At 35.6% G+C, this 17,266-nt stretch overlaps 1 protein-coding gene across 1 annotated transcript in view; it reads right to left on the reverse strand.

The window, feature by feature from the left end:
• Lrriq1 (leucine rich repeats and IQ motif containing 1) overlaps positions 1-17,266 on the reverse strand; it is a 149,002-nt gene that overhangs the window by 79,474 nt on the left and 52,262 nt on the right. Inside the window, exons 15-18 of the mRNA XM_035451376.1 lie at positions 14,858-15,037; positions 12,473-12,898; positions 9,630-9,831; positions 3,457-3,576 (exon numbers count right to left, since the gene is read on the reverse strand). Of these exons, the coding sequence (XP_035307267.1) occupies positions 3,457-3,576; positions 9,630-9,831; positions 12,473-12,898; positions 14,858-15,037 (928 nt within the window). The remainder of the gene's footprint in view (positions 1-3,456; positions 3,577-9,629; positions 9,832-12,472; positions 12,899-14,857; positions 15,038-17,266) is intronic.

Here is a 17,266-nt window from a genome sequence, read left to right on the forward strand (position 1 = left end):
CCTATGGTGGGATACATTGTTCAGCCTTGATGGAGGGGGTAGGGGCTTGGTCCTGCCCTCAACTTGGTGAATCAGATTTTGTTGACTTCCCAAGGGAGGCCTTACCCACTGTGAGGAGTAGATGGGGGGGGCATGGGGGAAGATGGGGGTGGGAGAAGGGAGAGTGTGAAAAATTTAAATATATTTTTTAAAAACCCAAACATAGAACAGATAGAACAAATGGAAAAAAAATAACAGAAAGCACTTGCCAAACAAATCTGTGTAGGTATAAATATAGAGCAAGTACCCCTGAAACAAATAGTTCAACAGAGAAACTAGAGTAAAGGGGGAACTGTATTATGGATGGCTCCATGATGCAATGATTTAATTATCATATGTACATTCTAACCAAAGCCTCAAAATAGTAGGCCTGCACTATCATATAAAAACTAAAAGTTGTTTTAAAATACCCATAACCATAACTGAGAGATCACTAGGGGGACCAATGATTATTTAAAAACAGAAGAAAATTATTATATTGATCTGAGCTGGGAGATGGTTCAGCCAGTAGAGTGCTAGCTAGGCAAGGATGTGGCACACCTCTGCAATACCACTGCTCATCAGGGTGACAGAAGATCCCCAAGAATTTTTCTGTCATTTTTTCCCATTATTGAATTTCCGGTTCAGTCATAGACACTATCTCAAAAAAATTAATCTGGAGAACTATACAGGATGGCAGCCAATGATAGCAGATATCTTTATCTGTCCTCTACATGTGCCTACAACCACATATAAACACATTAAAAAGGTAGCAGACCATTCATGTCTTTTTCTTGTTAAAAACTGTGTTTCTGTATCTATGTTTGGGTTTGTGCACTTGAATGCAATGAAGTTGGCAGCCAACAGAGGGAGTCAGATTCCCTGGAGCTGGTTTAGTGTTGTGGCTATGGGTCCTGGGATCCCAATGTGGATTCTCTACATTATTCTGCTCTGAACCACTGCACTATCTCCCAGCCCTGTTTCTTTTACAGGCCTGCATGTCTCCAGACTTTATTATAAACAGTTCCCAATCCTAAAACAGAGTGTTTCTCAGAAGACAGAAGACAGAAAACACATCAAAACCAAATGTATGAAACCAAAACAGCCTTCAGAACAAAACCTGAAAAGAGCTAGAGAAGAAAGCCAATTTTTAGGCTCAACTGTTTTTAAAATGCAAATTTTAAAAACCTAAACAAAATGTTTTAAATCAAAATAACATATATATATTAGTAACTGCATTATACTGCATTGATTTACTCAAGGAATATAAAGCTTTGTATTAGGAAGTCAATGATTTATATATGAATACTGATAAAATTAAAAGAACATATAATCCTCACCACCACCATCACTGTAATCTGTAAATGTTAGCAAAGGTGACATCTTCCTAATGCACAAAGTTTCTACAGGAGATGAATAAGAACCATTTTACTTAGAAACTACATGTTAAAGGTTTCCATCTTGCTGGGCAGCGGTGGCTCACGCCTTTAATCCCAGCACTGGGGAGGCAGAGGCAGGCAGATTTCTGTGTGCAAGACCAGCCTGGTCTACACGAGCTAGTTCCAGGACAGTCACCAAAGCCACAGAGAAATCCTGTCTCAAAAAAACAAAACAAAACAAAACAAAACAAAACAAAATCCCCCCAAAAAACAAACCAAAGAAAAAAACAAAAAAGAGTTCCCATCTTGAAACAAGGGGAAGGAAAAAAAGATATTTACTTTGATTACCATAATTTAAATTGCACTGGACATAGAAATCAAGAGAATAAAGAAAGAAACATTAAAACATATAAGAATAAGAAATAGAAAAAGAAGAAAATTTTTGTTATTTGTAGATGATGTAACTGTACATATAGGGCATTTAGAAATTTTGACAAATTATACCCAAACATTAGGATTAATTTTAGCAAACTGACTAAAAGATTAATATGTGAAACTAATCCAATTTACAGAATTGACTTTAATATTCAAACTCACAAAACATCTAGGAATAAATTTAACCTAACTACATGGGAAAGTTATAAAAGAAATCTTTATAGTTTCTCTCTAATGTAGATATCTCGAAAATTTGTATTTTTCTGCTGTCATTATAATGAGAGAGCAGAACTCAGTGTCTCATAAACACAAGTCATTATAGGGCAGTCTTTCCTGTTTTGAATTCATTTGACAAACAAGGAACACAGGTTCTGATTCACTCCTACCTTCAACACTTGGGTAAATTACTGTTGAAGACCAGCAGAGATAAAAGTTACCATGATAGCTACACTAGAATGATATTACAGTTAAGCTCTAAATATGGTTTGAAAGCAGTTAACTTATTTTCAAAGTAACTTGTATTTTACCGTTACAAGAATATTTTTCCAATGATAAATAATGAATTCTCACTGATGTGTCACTATGTTCAAATGCAATCAGGCAATTGCAATTAACTGATGGAGTTATCGAGTAGAGAGATAGGATCTAAGACCCTCACTGGGTCCATAAAACCATAGTAAAGCCAAGCCCTACATTCACTATTCTCTCTCATATATACACACATAGCTCTGATAAAGTGTAATTTATTAAATATTTACAAGTCTCAAAACAATACTGAATAATAAAACAGGACAAGTGTTCTAACATACTGTAATAAAATTGCCAGAACAATTAATTTTGTGCTCCTAACTTTAAGAGTGAAATAATCCTAGTATGAACACAAACATTGTAATTATGCAGTGTTTGGCTGAGAAGTAGCTTGGAAGCGGGTAGGGCATATGCCATAGATACTTAACAGAAAGAGCAAAGCAGGTAATTCATGTCCTGGACAAGATGGAGACTGAAGGTGGGAAATGTCACCACACTACTCAGGACTATGGACAATTGATAAGTTGTTTATTCCCATTCAGTATTTTCAAAACATGAATGAAGGCAGAATTTTATATTAACGAAAAGTATCATAGTCATGAAGTCCAAAGACAGAATTGAGGAATTGTTTCATTCACAGGAGATGAAGGAAAAGGATTGCCACCTACAATCCTGGCTTGCTACGTCTCTAGCTAAAGGCTGGACATTAGTAGGACAGCTTTAAATTTGGATATATCATAATGTTCTATTAATGTAGTTTCCCCAATATTTTCACTGTGGTTAAAGAAGGCACCAACCTCCAAAGAATCCGGTCCAAGAGGACAAAATGACTTGTAACCATTCCATTATCACTTTATACATTGTACAAACCAGGAGCACAGAGTAAGAAAAGGGTATAAGGTAGCAGTAATACCTATCTTACTATGTTACTAACCAGCTTAGAAAGTGTTTCAGAACACACAAAATGGCCAGGATGTATTCAAGGATGGTGATTACCTACAACATTTCCAGCAACCAGCTGAGGCATTAGCTTTGAAACTGTCTAGAATAATAGTTTAGGAGCAATATTTGTGTGTTGTAGTTGGTTGGAACTTACCTCATCATATTCAAAATCCTCTAAATCTATTTCTTCATATTCCTCTCCAGATTCTTCATCCCTGATAGCCTCCAGGGCCGTCGCCAGTTTCTTTCGTAAAATAAAGCCCTTCCAAACTGCCTGGACAAAAATGTGAAGTATGTTATTCAGGGTTACAGATCAAACCCAACACCAGATTCTCTGTGTTATCCCATTAGGAAGATAAAACATCTTAGAACTTAGTTTAATGGCTCAATAATCTGTTTCTTGAACTTTATGTGACATGTAAAACTGCAAGATAAATTAAATGACCACATGTGTCCGCATCTCTAGAGACTTCCTTTGTGGTAAGCGGAGAAGTATCTTTAACACTCCCCTCCACTGCACATGTAGGTCAGCCAATCAATTATCTGACAATTCCTCCAGGACCCATTCTGAACCAAGAAGAAAGACATTTTTCAGAGGTCAATTTTGCTCATTTTCAAATCATTATGTTTAAAATAAGACAAAGCTCATTTAGAAAAACCCCAGTGTATTTAAATGACCATATTAAGGAGGTAGTATCATGGCCCCAAATAAATTTATTTCAGGAAAAAATTAAGTCAACACAGAATAATGCAACTAAAAAGAGTCAGGTCTCTAGTAATCCTGGAATAGAGATGCTCTCCAGCCAGTACAGTACAGCTCCAGAGAATAGTTGATGTTCATATATTGCAAGACTGAACTTTAGGATGCATGAGGTATAAAACCAACAGTGAGGTACTTGAATATCTTGAAGTATGTATGTCTGACTGCTTATATTTAAGAATAAAATGTCTTATTATGAAATCAATTTTAAATGGTTATATATGACTGCTAAATGATACATCAACAGAAGCTTGGATTTCCCACCACTGGGGAGGTAGAGACAATGGATCTAGGTAAGGTCTGAGGTCAGCCCAGTTTAACAGTGAATTCCAGGCCCTGTCTTAAAAATTAATAATAAAAACCTTAATTCTCAGATAAATCGACATTTGTTTGAATATGATTTGAAACCATGTTCATGCTCACAATAATTCTTAAAAATAAAAGTAAATGAATATGAGTAGAAACCATTAGAAAAAAAGAGTATGATTCATGCTCTGTGTATAATTCTACAAGTATTTAAAGCGATTTTAAAAAATGGATTTATGCTGGGCGTTGGTGGTGCATGCCTTTAATCCCAGCACTTGGGAGGCAGAGGCAGGCGGATCTCTGTGAGTTCAAGGCCAGCCTGGTCTCCAGAGTGAGTGCCAGGATAGGCACCAAAGCTACACAGAGAAACCCTGTCTCAAAAAACCAAAATAAAATGGATTTATTTGATTATAACCTTAAAAAATGCACCTCAAAGACAAATTTGACTATAAAAGGTATTTTAGAAGTTTTGAGTAATCAGATTTGTTACAACAATATTATTGATAGTTTTGTTACACTGAAAATCAGAATATACAAAGTGGCCAGACAGTATTCATCGGTAGAAAGCAGCCACATCTGCAAGAGCCAGTCTCAGAAGTCAGATCACAGTGTCCTCAGAAGAACATAAGCAACTGGCCAAGAACCGCTGAGAGGTGTCAGTGGACTGACAGTCTTGGGTTTTATCCCTATGTAAGCCTCACTAAAGAATGCTATCTATGCTTTGCAAACCAGATAGCTGCTTCAACCCTAGGCCCCTCCCACCACCATCTACAGCAGCAACCACCAGTCACAGCAGACATGAAGCTTCCCATTTCCTTCACTATAAGACACCACATTCTCTTCCTATCTTTAAGCCACTGAGATTGTGAGTCCTACAGGGCATTCGGAATAAACTAGCTGTGTGAGGGCCATTATTTGTGTATAAAACCCCTGAACTAGCTACACACACATTACACAGGTGAAGAATGAGAGAGAGAGAGAGAGAGAGAGAGAGAGAGAGAGAGAGAGAGAGAGAGAGAGAGAGAGAGAGAGAGAGAGACCATTAAATATGCCATTGGGACCAGGTTTTCTAAAGAAGAAAATAGATGCACATATAGAGTCAAATGAACGAAAATGTTGAGATCTTAAATGTGATTTTAAAATAACTGTATGAACAGTGTGAAGGATCACTGTTCTGTCATGTGGCCCATCATATATAGATGTGGGACAGTAAACAAGGACCATTGGTTTTGAAATGTATTATTTCTCACTTGCTATGCACAGATGGTAGAGCTTAAGACATGCAATAAATGGATTTTCTATTCTAGTTTTGTATTCTAACAGTGGTGGGGCTTAAAATGAACAAAATAGATAATGAAACTATACAGAAGGCTAAAAAACTGATATAGTCTGATAGTGGTCAGGGGCAAGGGAGACAGTTTAGACAACTGCATTTTAGAAGTGGAATATCCTAAGACTCCATACATTCTTGCATTCTCATTCTGTAGTCAAGTTACCTTGTAATTAAATTGTCAAAGATGTCATCAAAATGCATCCAAACACATAGAAAAGTCCTAAAATGCCTGGCACTATCCAGACAAATGCAAAGTCTGCTGAATTTGCTATTGCTGATAATGACTGTCAGCACGTGTGGTCCTGGCAGAACTTTGAGGATGTTGACATAGGCAGACATGGGACATACAGTGCTTGCCAGTGTACTCTCTTCATAGTTATGGGATTTGAACAAATGAAGAATCAAAGGCTTAATCTTCATCATGACTTCCTTCTTTTCTCTGACAGCAGCAGTGGACCTTTTCTAGTTCTATTCAGCAATAAAGGTTGCTCAAGGTGCTAGGTATAAGTGGTTATTTAGGAGCATATACTTGAGCCTGGCAATGTTTCCATTCTTACCCCAAAACATGTGAGACTCCCTGGAGTCCAGGGACAGGGACTTAGTCTCTGATCTGGTTGCACTATCAGAAAGACAGACTGTATATCACTCAATTCCTCTGCCCATCCATTGTTCGCATGTGATGTGGAAATTGAATTCTTCCTCTCAACCCCAAGGCATCCTTCTCAAGCACTGTCCGTGTTCTATTACTTTCATCTCCTGTCCCGCTTTCTCCAATGGAAGAAAGTTGTCTCAATCTCTCTATCAACAGACACAATTTAGCCTCTCCCAACATAGCCTTCAGAGTAGTAGCAAGTACATTAGAGATGGATGTGGTGTGTTTGCATGTATCCTCCAACCTGGAAGACTACTGCAAGTACATTTGGGATTTTAAAGCTAGCTTTGGCTACATAATGAGTTTGAAGCATCATAACTTTATCTCAAAGTACAAAAGAAAAGTGAGACTTCAGATTCCATTCTTACACTGACAGACAGACATATCATTTCCAGGAAAAGCAGATGGTATGCCTAGGTATGCCTAGAATAAATATTCTCATTTATTTTTAAGCAAAATTTTTACTTTTGTTGATTTGTCTTTTACCTAATTTGTGGACTTCTAGTTCAGTTTAGGATTTAGCCAATTTACACCAAGATTAAATTGAACTCTGTTGTTTAGGTAGATTGATATAGCATGGAACCACCTTAATATATATGTTTATACCCATAGACAATAATCACACAGCCTTAATCAGAGAGGCCTCTCTTTCCAGTGAACTTCAGTGAAAGTGGAAACTTCTGGATGCATAAGGTACTGAGAATAAATGATAGTTGAGTGCACAGCCTCAAGTCATGTATACCATCCACTCTAGGGGCCAAAGAATAATGCAGAAGAGTATGAAGAAAAGACTATGGGGAGAACTGTGGTTGGAATGTAAAATGAAATAAAAAACATTAAAAAATGGGGAAAAACACTGAAGGTATGGAGAAGGGCTGAAAATACCATCTGGGCAGTCTACTACCATTGCAATCACCAAGTCTCAACAACTACAGTGACTGCACTGCGTCTGCCTAAGAATGGGCCACCAATAGCCAAGCAAAGATGGAGGAATGAGTTAGGGCATTCTAGCTATTTTCTATACATAGATTCAGGGAAAGCATTGCTTCCAGTCACAATGTACCCGCTGGTGATTTCACAAGTCTCAAATGGAGGCTTGAAATCCACTTGGAAGACATGATCTTGGTTATCCTAATGTACCCACAAATAAAAGGTAAAATTACAAACAATTGCTGTAGATTAAATTATAAAATGTAAATATAATAATAAACATCATATTAGTTCAAAAATTTATGTATAGAAAATGTATAACCACAGAATGGGCACTTATTAAATATTACTAATCCTTGCACTTAGGAGGCAGAGACAGGCAGATCTCTGTGAGTTTGAGGCCAGCCTGGTGTACAGAGCAAGTGCCAGGATAGGCTCCAAAGCTACACAGAGAAATCCTGTCTCAAAAAACCAAAAACAGAAAATAAAAATATACAAAAACATTACTAATCCCAAATTCCTGGCCTTTTCTTCTAGCAACTCTATCTACTTAGCTTGCCAATTAAGTAAGTCATGTAATATTAAATATTCCATAAAGTTAAAAGACACAGTTGATTAACTCCCAGTCACTTTTGCTTCTAAGCATGAACTACAGTAAAGACATAATAAAAAAAATCAGTTGAGTAAATAAATAAAAATTAAAAAAGTACTCAATCAAGTTAAGATTCATTTTGAAATTTGGTCTTGGTGGTGCTATGGTAAAAATTTTAATTTATTTATTTACTTATTTAAATTTCTAATTAGCATACAAAGTGGCCCTTTTCCCTACGGCTTTTTTTTTTCTTTTGATTGATTCTCCCTTCTCCTACTCTTCCCCTCCATTTCTCTGGCTCATGGCTCACTGCATCCTTCTATTTCCAGAATCCCACTCTTTCAATTTCACTTCTTGACTTCCAAGTTTGAGACTGAAGCAGGTATGTTTAGAATTTTAACATTTTGTTAGAGTTTTAAATATACTTCTAGAATAGCTATCAATTAGGTCAAATTATTAGCTTTCACTACTCAAATTTTAGATGGTTTGACAAATATTATATTGAGATAGTAGTACTTGGAGACTATAATTAAAAATCCTCCAACTCAAGCACCCTCAAGGCCAGGTGGATTCAAACAGTATTCTACCAGACCTTTAAAGAACTAACATCAATACTCAAATTGTCCCATAATAGAAAAATAAGAAAGTTCCAATTTTTTTTATGAATAAGGTTTTTACCACACTAATACCAAAACCACATAAAGATGCAACAACAACCAAAAACAGAATGATGGGCTAATCTTCCTGATTAATATAAATTTAAAGTTCTAAATACAACAATTGCAAACTAAATTCAAGGAAGCATAAACAAAAACATTCACAATCAGGTCACTGTCATTCCTGAGAAGCATGAATTGCTTAACATATATAAATCACATAGACTCAAGAACAGAAACCACATGATCATCTTAGGTTACTGACTTTCAAATTAATTTTGTATTCTGCTACTTTGCCAAATATTGTCATTATTGCTAAGTAGACCCAGTGGATCTTTAAAAGAACATGTGAACTTGAGAGGCAAATGAAGTGAGGGGGGACATGGAAGAATGAAATGAGGGTGCATTTTAGCAAAATTCATTATGTGTGCATACTAAATTCTTGATAAAAGAAATCAAAGTGAGCAAATTGAGAGCATGGGAAGAGGGGGGAGGGAGCTACGAGAATGAGAAGGGAAGAAGAGGAAGAATGCAGAGGTCATGAGGGAGCAGAAAGGTTGACTCAGGTGTAGATTAGAAGAAAGGATATGTAATAGGTAGAGTTCTAGTTGGGAGAGTGGTAGGGGAGGACGTGAGGGAGAAGGGAACTGGGATTGTCATGTAACTCAATCTTGTTTGTAATTCAAATTAAATAATAATAATAATAAATAGAAAAAGATAAAAGATCAGTAGCCTTCTATATACCAACTACAAACATACTGAGAAAGAAAGCAGGAATAAAATATCTTGTAATAAATCAAATCAAGGAATCAAAAGACTTTTACAATAAGAGAAGTTTTGCATATTATTCTGTGGTTAGCTTAAACCACACTCCTGTTCATAATATTTCAGATTTAAGGACTATATCTACAGTATTCACAGTCAGCAGAGCCATAGCCACCTGCTAACTAGCCTGCAGCCTGCAAATCAATGCAAGTGTAAAATAAATTTAAATAACTTTAAATCACTGAAACTCTTAATAATACAGAATAGCTGATGAGTGAAAGGTAAGTCAAATATTTTTTATGACTAACTGTGCTGTCAAAAGTTGAAATTAACCTGGATATGAAGAGCAGCCTTCTCCCTCTGTTCTTGGTCATTCACAATATTTTTTCTTCTTTCTTTATTTGAAGTAGTCCGGCTATTGTTGAAGGGATTATGCTGGGGTTCTTCGGTGGTAGGATTCATTTTTGCAGCGAAAGCAACCTGTCTGCCTGCAATGTAACTACGCCATTGGGATTGTATTAACACAGCTGCCTTACTGAAAAAGAGAAAGAAAAAACAAAAGAAAACTATTTTGGTGTGTATGAGAACATAGAAGGTACGAAGAAGTCTTCATAAGCTGCTGCAAACTATGTCTTCTACATTTGATAGGGAAATGTCACCCATGGACTCTCAACAATATAGGTGCCCAAACAGGACCTGGCACCACAATGACAACAGCACTTGTAAGCTATTGTGGGTGAGGATAATCTTAAAAAGCCCCACCCCTGGATGAAGAGCTACAGACAATAAATGCCTTCTGAGAGAGGGAAAATCAGTGTTAATCAGGAGTGAGCCTCTAATAGGTTATCTAGTCCCACATGCCCACATGGTTATCCTTAAACACATGTGAACAACATTAAATTGACAAGTCAAGTTGTATTTATAAACACATATGTGCATATATAAATATGTAACAAATAATGAAGTTATAAATTTGGGAATGAGTAAAGGAGACACAGGAAGAGTTAGAGGGAGAAGGGGGGTGAAAATTTTGTAAATACAGCACTCACAAGAAATTCTCAAAAAATAAAAAAGGTCTTTGTAACCTGCACATGAATATAAAGAATATAAAATGTCATTTAAAAAATTTCTTCTTTGTTAATTTTATCATAAATGTAAACTAGTATAGATACCCAGAGTTCAGAGAGGGATTTATTTAGTTTCAGAGAGACTTTTAAATTTTGTTTTGTTTTAATTCCTTAAAGATGAAAGATATTACAGAGATTTTTCTAGATAACAAGGGCATTGTAACAGAGTGGGACAGGGTTACAGAAAGAGAGAAATGCAGAAACCCATATGAACTTGGCAAGAAGGGTTAGGTGCTTATCACTACGGGCTAGGAGGAGGAATCGACACTCTTAACATTCTTTGTGGTAAAAAGAGGGACACTATGAGGTTTTCCCCAACTTTTCTTCACTTCTTGGCCATTTGAAAACAGTCTACTATCTTATATGCCCATTAGGAAATTCTTTTTATTTATTTATTTATTTATTTATTTATTTATTTATTTTTTGGTTTTTGGTTTTTTTTTGTAGCTTTGGAGCCTATCCTGGCACTCTCTCTGGAGACCAGGCTGGCCTCAAACTCACAAAGATCTGTCTGCCTCTGCCTCCCAAGTGCTGGGATTAAAGGCATGTGCCACCAATGCCCGTCCCATTAGGGAATTCTTACACGTCACAGCCAACAGCAATTTGTCAATTTTAGACACTGAGTAGCTCTCCTGAGTTGGAGATTTTTCCTTTCTCATACAGGCTATTGAAGGAATTTTTTTTTTTTATCAAGGTACAGGGTGTCATCAAAGTGCTAGGTACTATACCTTAATTTCTTGTGGAATTCCTGAGTTTGACTTAAAAAGTATCTGGAGAACAGATTCCATTCCTCAAAATTTCCTTGACAGAGTTTTCAATAAATTTATATCTGTTTTGGTGGTTTGAATGAGATGTTCCCCGTTGCCTTGAGCATTTAAATAGTTGGTCTCCAGGGTTGAGATGTGAACTCCCATTTGGGGCTCCAGACACCTTGCCTTCCAGCTGCCAAGCTGCCTTCCTCTAACAGTGATGATTATTATCTCTCTGGAACCTTACCTTCAGATAAACCCCTTCTTTTATACATTGCCTTGATTAGATGTGTTATCGAATCAATAGAAAAGTAACTTACACAGAAGTTGGTACTAGGGAGTGGGTTATTTTGTGAAAAACCTGCACAAGTTTTTGTGGGAATGGAGATGACTTTGGGGCTGTGGACTAGAAAAGTGATTGAATGCTGAAAAGAGAGATTAATGAGCCATTTTAGAGAAGCTTGGAAGACAGCAATACTGAAAGCAATTTGGACCATGGAGATGAAGTTTCTGGAGGGGAACAATATTATAGCAACTTAGAATATTGTTACATTTTAGCAAAAAAAAAAAAAAAAGAAAGGAAGGAAGGAAGAAACAAAAGAAAAGAAAAGAAAAAACAGAAAAGAAAAGAAAAAGTGGCTAAGTTCTGCCCTTGTCCTAAGCAGTTTCTTCAGGCTAAATCTAAAATCGAATGAACTAAATTCTTTGTTAGATGAGACTGCAAAAAGATTGAATATTGATACTGTCTTGTGGTGACTGGTAATCACTATTGTGCAGGTCTACAAAGAAAAGCAAGTGGGCAGAAAGAAATGTAGTTTGAAGAGAAAGATAAAGATGTTGCAGCCGAGGCTTGTATTGAGAGAGATCAGGGGATTCAGGAAAGGCTTGATCTGCTTTGGAAAAAGGGAAGAATACTTTGAGGGCAAAACTACCCAGCCAAGCTTCTAAAGTTTGAAAGAAAAATTCCTAAGAAATTTTCTGCTCCAAGAAAGGAACCACAGACAAAAGCTTCCACAAAGTCAATCCAGGGGCCAAGGATCTATCCCTACCTGTCAGCCATATCTCCTACACCTACCCAAATGCACCACCAACTAGGATCCCAGTATTCAAATGCACGAGACAGAGGCATCTCATTGAAACCACCACATTCCATTTCCCTTCCCCTACAGCCCATGTCATTCTGACAATGCATTTGGTCTTTCATAGTCTTTCAATCTCAATACTATTAGAAGTCTAAAGTCTCTTCTAAGACAGACATGCCAACAGTAAATATAGCATCTATAACAGAAAAAAGTCTCACTTTTTTTCACTGTGTTCAGTACTTTGAGGATTACTCATTGGAGAATTTGCCATCTTCATTTCTATGCATGAGGCTCTTCTGGTGGAGGGACTACTTATCCTGCTGTGTGTCATGTTTTTCTCCTGATTTCTTCCTTCAGGTTCTTCACAGGTTAATGAGGGAGGTCTGTAGCCAGAGTCCATCAGGTTATCAGAAGTATTTGGTGGATCTGCTTCATATTTGTCAGTCCAGGAATGGAAGACTTTGTTTTGCAGTGTGCTATTGGGGTTTGAAAGGGCTGGATGGTTTTTCTCGGTTTCTGGTTCAGCCCTCTTGATGATAGCAACATCCCCAAGTTCATGTGCACGTCTGCATTCATTACTGAGTTTCATTAAGTTCCTATAGTAGTGACACAGTTTGTCTGCAGCATGCAAAGTCAGAATGTCCCTGAACAAATAAAAGACCAAAACATTCAATAAGTAGACCTACACCTATGGACACAAAAATGTGTTGGTTTTAAAAATAAAATTTACAATAGGGCCAAAGATAGACTTAAATTGGCAACACAATTCATTGTTATTTATTTCTCATCATTTATACACAATTTTATGTTATTTTGAATAAAAATCAAAATGTTAGTTTACTAACATCTGTGCCAAACAAAAGATGTGAAATTTTAGGTCCATTTTAATTTACTGTATTTCAGGTTTTAAAAAAAATCAAACCTTTTACTATCATGATAAGAATAATGACTGACTAAATTTGGAGAAGTTATTCATGAACTAAAAGTATTTTTTACACTGACTCTTGTCACACAAAATACTTGTATTGGGTAGTCAAAGAACTTACATTATGGGAAAGATTTTATTTCTATTTTTCTATGGACAACTGTTATTCATGGCAAAGGTAACTAAAACATAAATGAATAATGTTCTTGAACAATTATTGGATTTATATATTTTGGGTTTTATTCCTATATAACTGATCAAAATTCTGTATCTACTCATTTGAAAACCTTAACAAATGTAAAGGATTTGACCTGAGTGACCTTCCCTATTAGTCACAATTTTAACCTCCATTATTCCTGCTTACTTTTGAGTATGCAGCTCAGTTTACAGCACTTGTACAGTATGTCCTAGGCACTCTAATCCACCCCATCCCTGAATAAACAAGTAAACAAATAAATTACAATTTGTCAACTAGTTTATGGATATAGCTTATAAATAGTAGTAATTTGCTTGAATCTTTTTATTACATTAGAACTATTTCTAAGCAGTGAAAATTTGATTGTGAATTACGCATATACTCACAAAAGTTTCAAACAGAAAATGAACTGATAAAAGTGTGTACAACAATGTAAATAGTAAAAATTAAATTATGACTTAGTCTGCTAGACACTCTTAGAGCACACTGACCATACAGGACAGTTATCCAATACCAGTGGTCAACCTTGAAAACATACACATAAATGCCTTTATATAGACTGAGCAGTTATATTTAAGTACTTAGGTCTCGTGTGTGTGTGTGTGTGTGTGTGTGTGTGTGTGTGTGTGTGTGTGTACATACACATACATACAGACATATATATTTATAACAACAATTAAATAAAAAAGAGTTCATGCATTTAAAAGAGGTCTTATGGCTTTCTCTCTTGGCTAACAATTATTAAGCAGACTCAACAGACTGGTATCTCTAAGAACCTGATTGACTCTGAATACAGACCTTCCCCAATCAAGAGGGAAGGCTTGGAAGAATGAAAGACAACAGAAAATTATATAATTATAATCTCAAAAGTAAAACTTATTGAGTAAACAAAGAAGACATGGCTTAGTAATTGCACTAAAAATTAACAAGCCGTACTATTTTTCTCTTTATAATGAACAGCTATAGGTGAAACAATCAGAAATACTAAAGCTCATGTATTTCCTGGAGCAATGACAAATTTAACTTGTATTATGGAATGATCAGTAAAATTCACTCATTGTAATGCATTCAGAATTCAATATCAGTAAAAATAAATTCTCAGTTTTCAATATTGGATTAGGATAACTCCCAGCATTTGCCCTATGAACATATAAAAACACTGATAGCCTTTTTTCCACTGTAATGGCATAAGATAATATATAAATATTACATATGTATAATATTGTACTCTAGTGCCATATACTTGAATGCTTTCAAACTTTACTCTCTTTTAACTATGAATTCTTGAAGGATACACAATCATGTAAAAAATAATTGTTGAATAAATTTATCACTATTAGATAACACCCACTATTAGAAAATACCCCAGACACATTGCTCCTAATCAAACTAGTGTCACCATGGTAATCATAAAACATTTAATCATGTGTTTACATTATATTATTTATTTTAAATACAACAGATGGAAAATCAGAATCTTACCCCTTCTGTGTGGTATACTTTTCTGCTAATAAGTTGATCTCTTGAAGTTGGTACTGACAAAAGGCCAAGAAACATGCTAGGTCTTGATGAAAGTGCTCTTCAACATGGGCAACAGAGTGAGAGTTTAGCATGTCACCATTGAGCATTCTCAGAGCAGGTAGGAGTTTAAGTATAGAATACCTATTAGGAACGAAGAAAATGTTAATAATCTCCATAAGGACTTAGTTTTAAAATAACCACAAAATATCACATAACAAGCACAGCATGTTTATCTCAGAAAAGAATGTAATTTATGTCTCTTTTAGGCTCCTCCTTAATTCCTAGCTTCTCTGGGGTTGAGGGACAGTAGCTTAGTTATCCTTTTCTCAGGATGGGGAGATGGTCAGAGAAATGGGAGAATGGGAGGGAAAGGGAACTGAGATTGTTATGTAAAATAAAATTCTTTTGAATTTAAATTAAAAATTAATTTTAAAAAAGAATTAAATTTACCAAAAACATTAATATTCTGCCACATACAAGATGAGTTTTACATATCTTATAGCTTTATCCTACAATGAATAATAAACTCAAATGGCTAATGAGGGAATCAATGTTGGAAACTTGAGCCAAAATTGTACTACAAAAATGCCACTCTTATTAAATGGATAATTGTACTACAAATGCCACTCTTTTTAAAAGGATAGTTGAGAAACTTTATAATGATAATACTTTTGAAAATTGCTATTTACTTGAGAATGTAGGCAAACCTTTATCAAGTCTCATTAGAATATAATGTGAGTGGTACTAAAACAGGGAGTGGGGAAGGGTTCTGGTTTTGTGCGAAAATGACATCTAGAATTATATTTTCTCCATAATTTTTATCAAAGAACATAATAATGGACCTTTCTAGGTATGATCAAAAGACTAAATCAATTCATAACACAAACGCATAAAAACAGGACAGATAGCAAGAGCTGTAGATCAAACTCAGCCATCAGAAAGTACCTGCCTAAGCCTTTCATAAGGAAAGTGTAACTAAGTTTTACAATGTAGTTAAGTCTGTTCACAATGGTCACAGTGGAAAACTAGACTTCTTGAACAACTAAAAGAAATGAACTCCTTATTAGGGAAAACCTAAGACACTGATGACCAATAGCAAAGAAAAATAGAGACATGACATACTCGTGGATAGAAGGACTCAATGTTATCAAGCCAACAATCCTTCCCAAATTATATTACCAATTCAATTCAGTCCCAGATAGAATCCATGAAGGTATTTAATTAATATTAATAAATGAATTTAAAAATGTATGTAGATATATGGAAGATCTACAATACCAAACAACTGAAGAAGAAACAAATGTCAGACAAGACAACATATTACTTCTAGATTAAATTTGGAGCTATAGTAAGTAAGACAGCATAGATTAGGTAGAAGCAAACAAACAAAAAAAGAAGGCACATTGATTAGCAGAATAGCAATGAAGGCCAAAAATAAAGTCACACAAATCTCTGACAAAAGAGTAAACACAGTCAAATGAAGCAAATCTGGGGACTTTTAAATGAAAAACTTCTGAATGTAGACAAATTTATACCTTTCACAAATGTGAAGTTAAAATGCATCATAGACATAATTGTAAAATGAAAATATGTAGAAGATAACAAAAGAGGAAAAAATCTAATGCAAATACACACAGAGACACAAAATCATGATCAAGGAAAAAAACAGTTGAAAAGCTGAATACAATTAAAATTAAAACTTCTATGGGAAAAGAAAACAAAATCACAAAGTAACCCACAAGGAAGGAGAAAATATTTGAAAAATACAAATCTAATAAAAAACTTATTCAAAATATACAAACAAAATTAAAATAAGAAATATGACTGATTTTAAAATGGGTAAGAGAATGAAACAGATACCATACTGTGGTAGTTTGAGTAAGAATAGCCCCCATACGGACATATATTTGAATGGTTAGTTAAGAGTGAGTGGTACTAGTTAAAAGGAGTAGGAGGATATGGCCTTGTGTGAGTAGGTGTGGCCTATATGGAGGAAGTGTGTCACTGGGGGTGGGCTTTGAGGGTTCAAAATGCTCAAGCAGTTCCCAGTATCTCTCCATTCCTGCTGCCTGTGGATCCAGATGTAGAATTCTCAGCTACTCCGCCTGCTCCCCATCATGATGACAATGGATTGAAACTGCAAGCAATCCACAATTAAATGACTTTTTAAAATAAGTAAGATTTGCAGTGGTAATGGTGTCTTTTCACAGCAATAGAACACTGACTAAGACACTTACTAAGGAAGGTTTACAGAAGACAAGCATATGAAAAATGTGCAGTTTCAGATTCACTAGGGACCTGCAAATTAAAATAATAATGAGCTGTCATGACACATCTTTCAGAATGCCCAAAATCCAAAATGCTGATAAC

Source organism: Cricetulus griseus (genome assembly GCF_003668045.3).
Source record: "Cricetulus griseus strain 17A/GY chromosome 1 unlocalized genomic scaffold, alternate assembly CriGri-PICRH-1.0 chr1_0, whole genome shotgun sequence".
Lineage (NCBI taxonomy): Eukaryota > Metazoa > Chordata > Mammalia > Rodentia > Cricetidae > Cricetulus > Cricetulus griseus.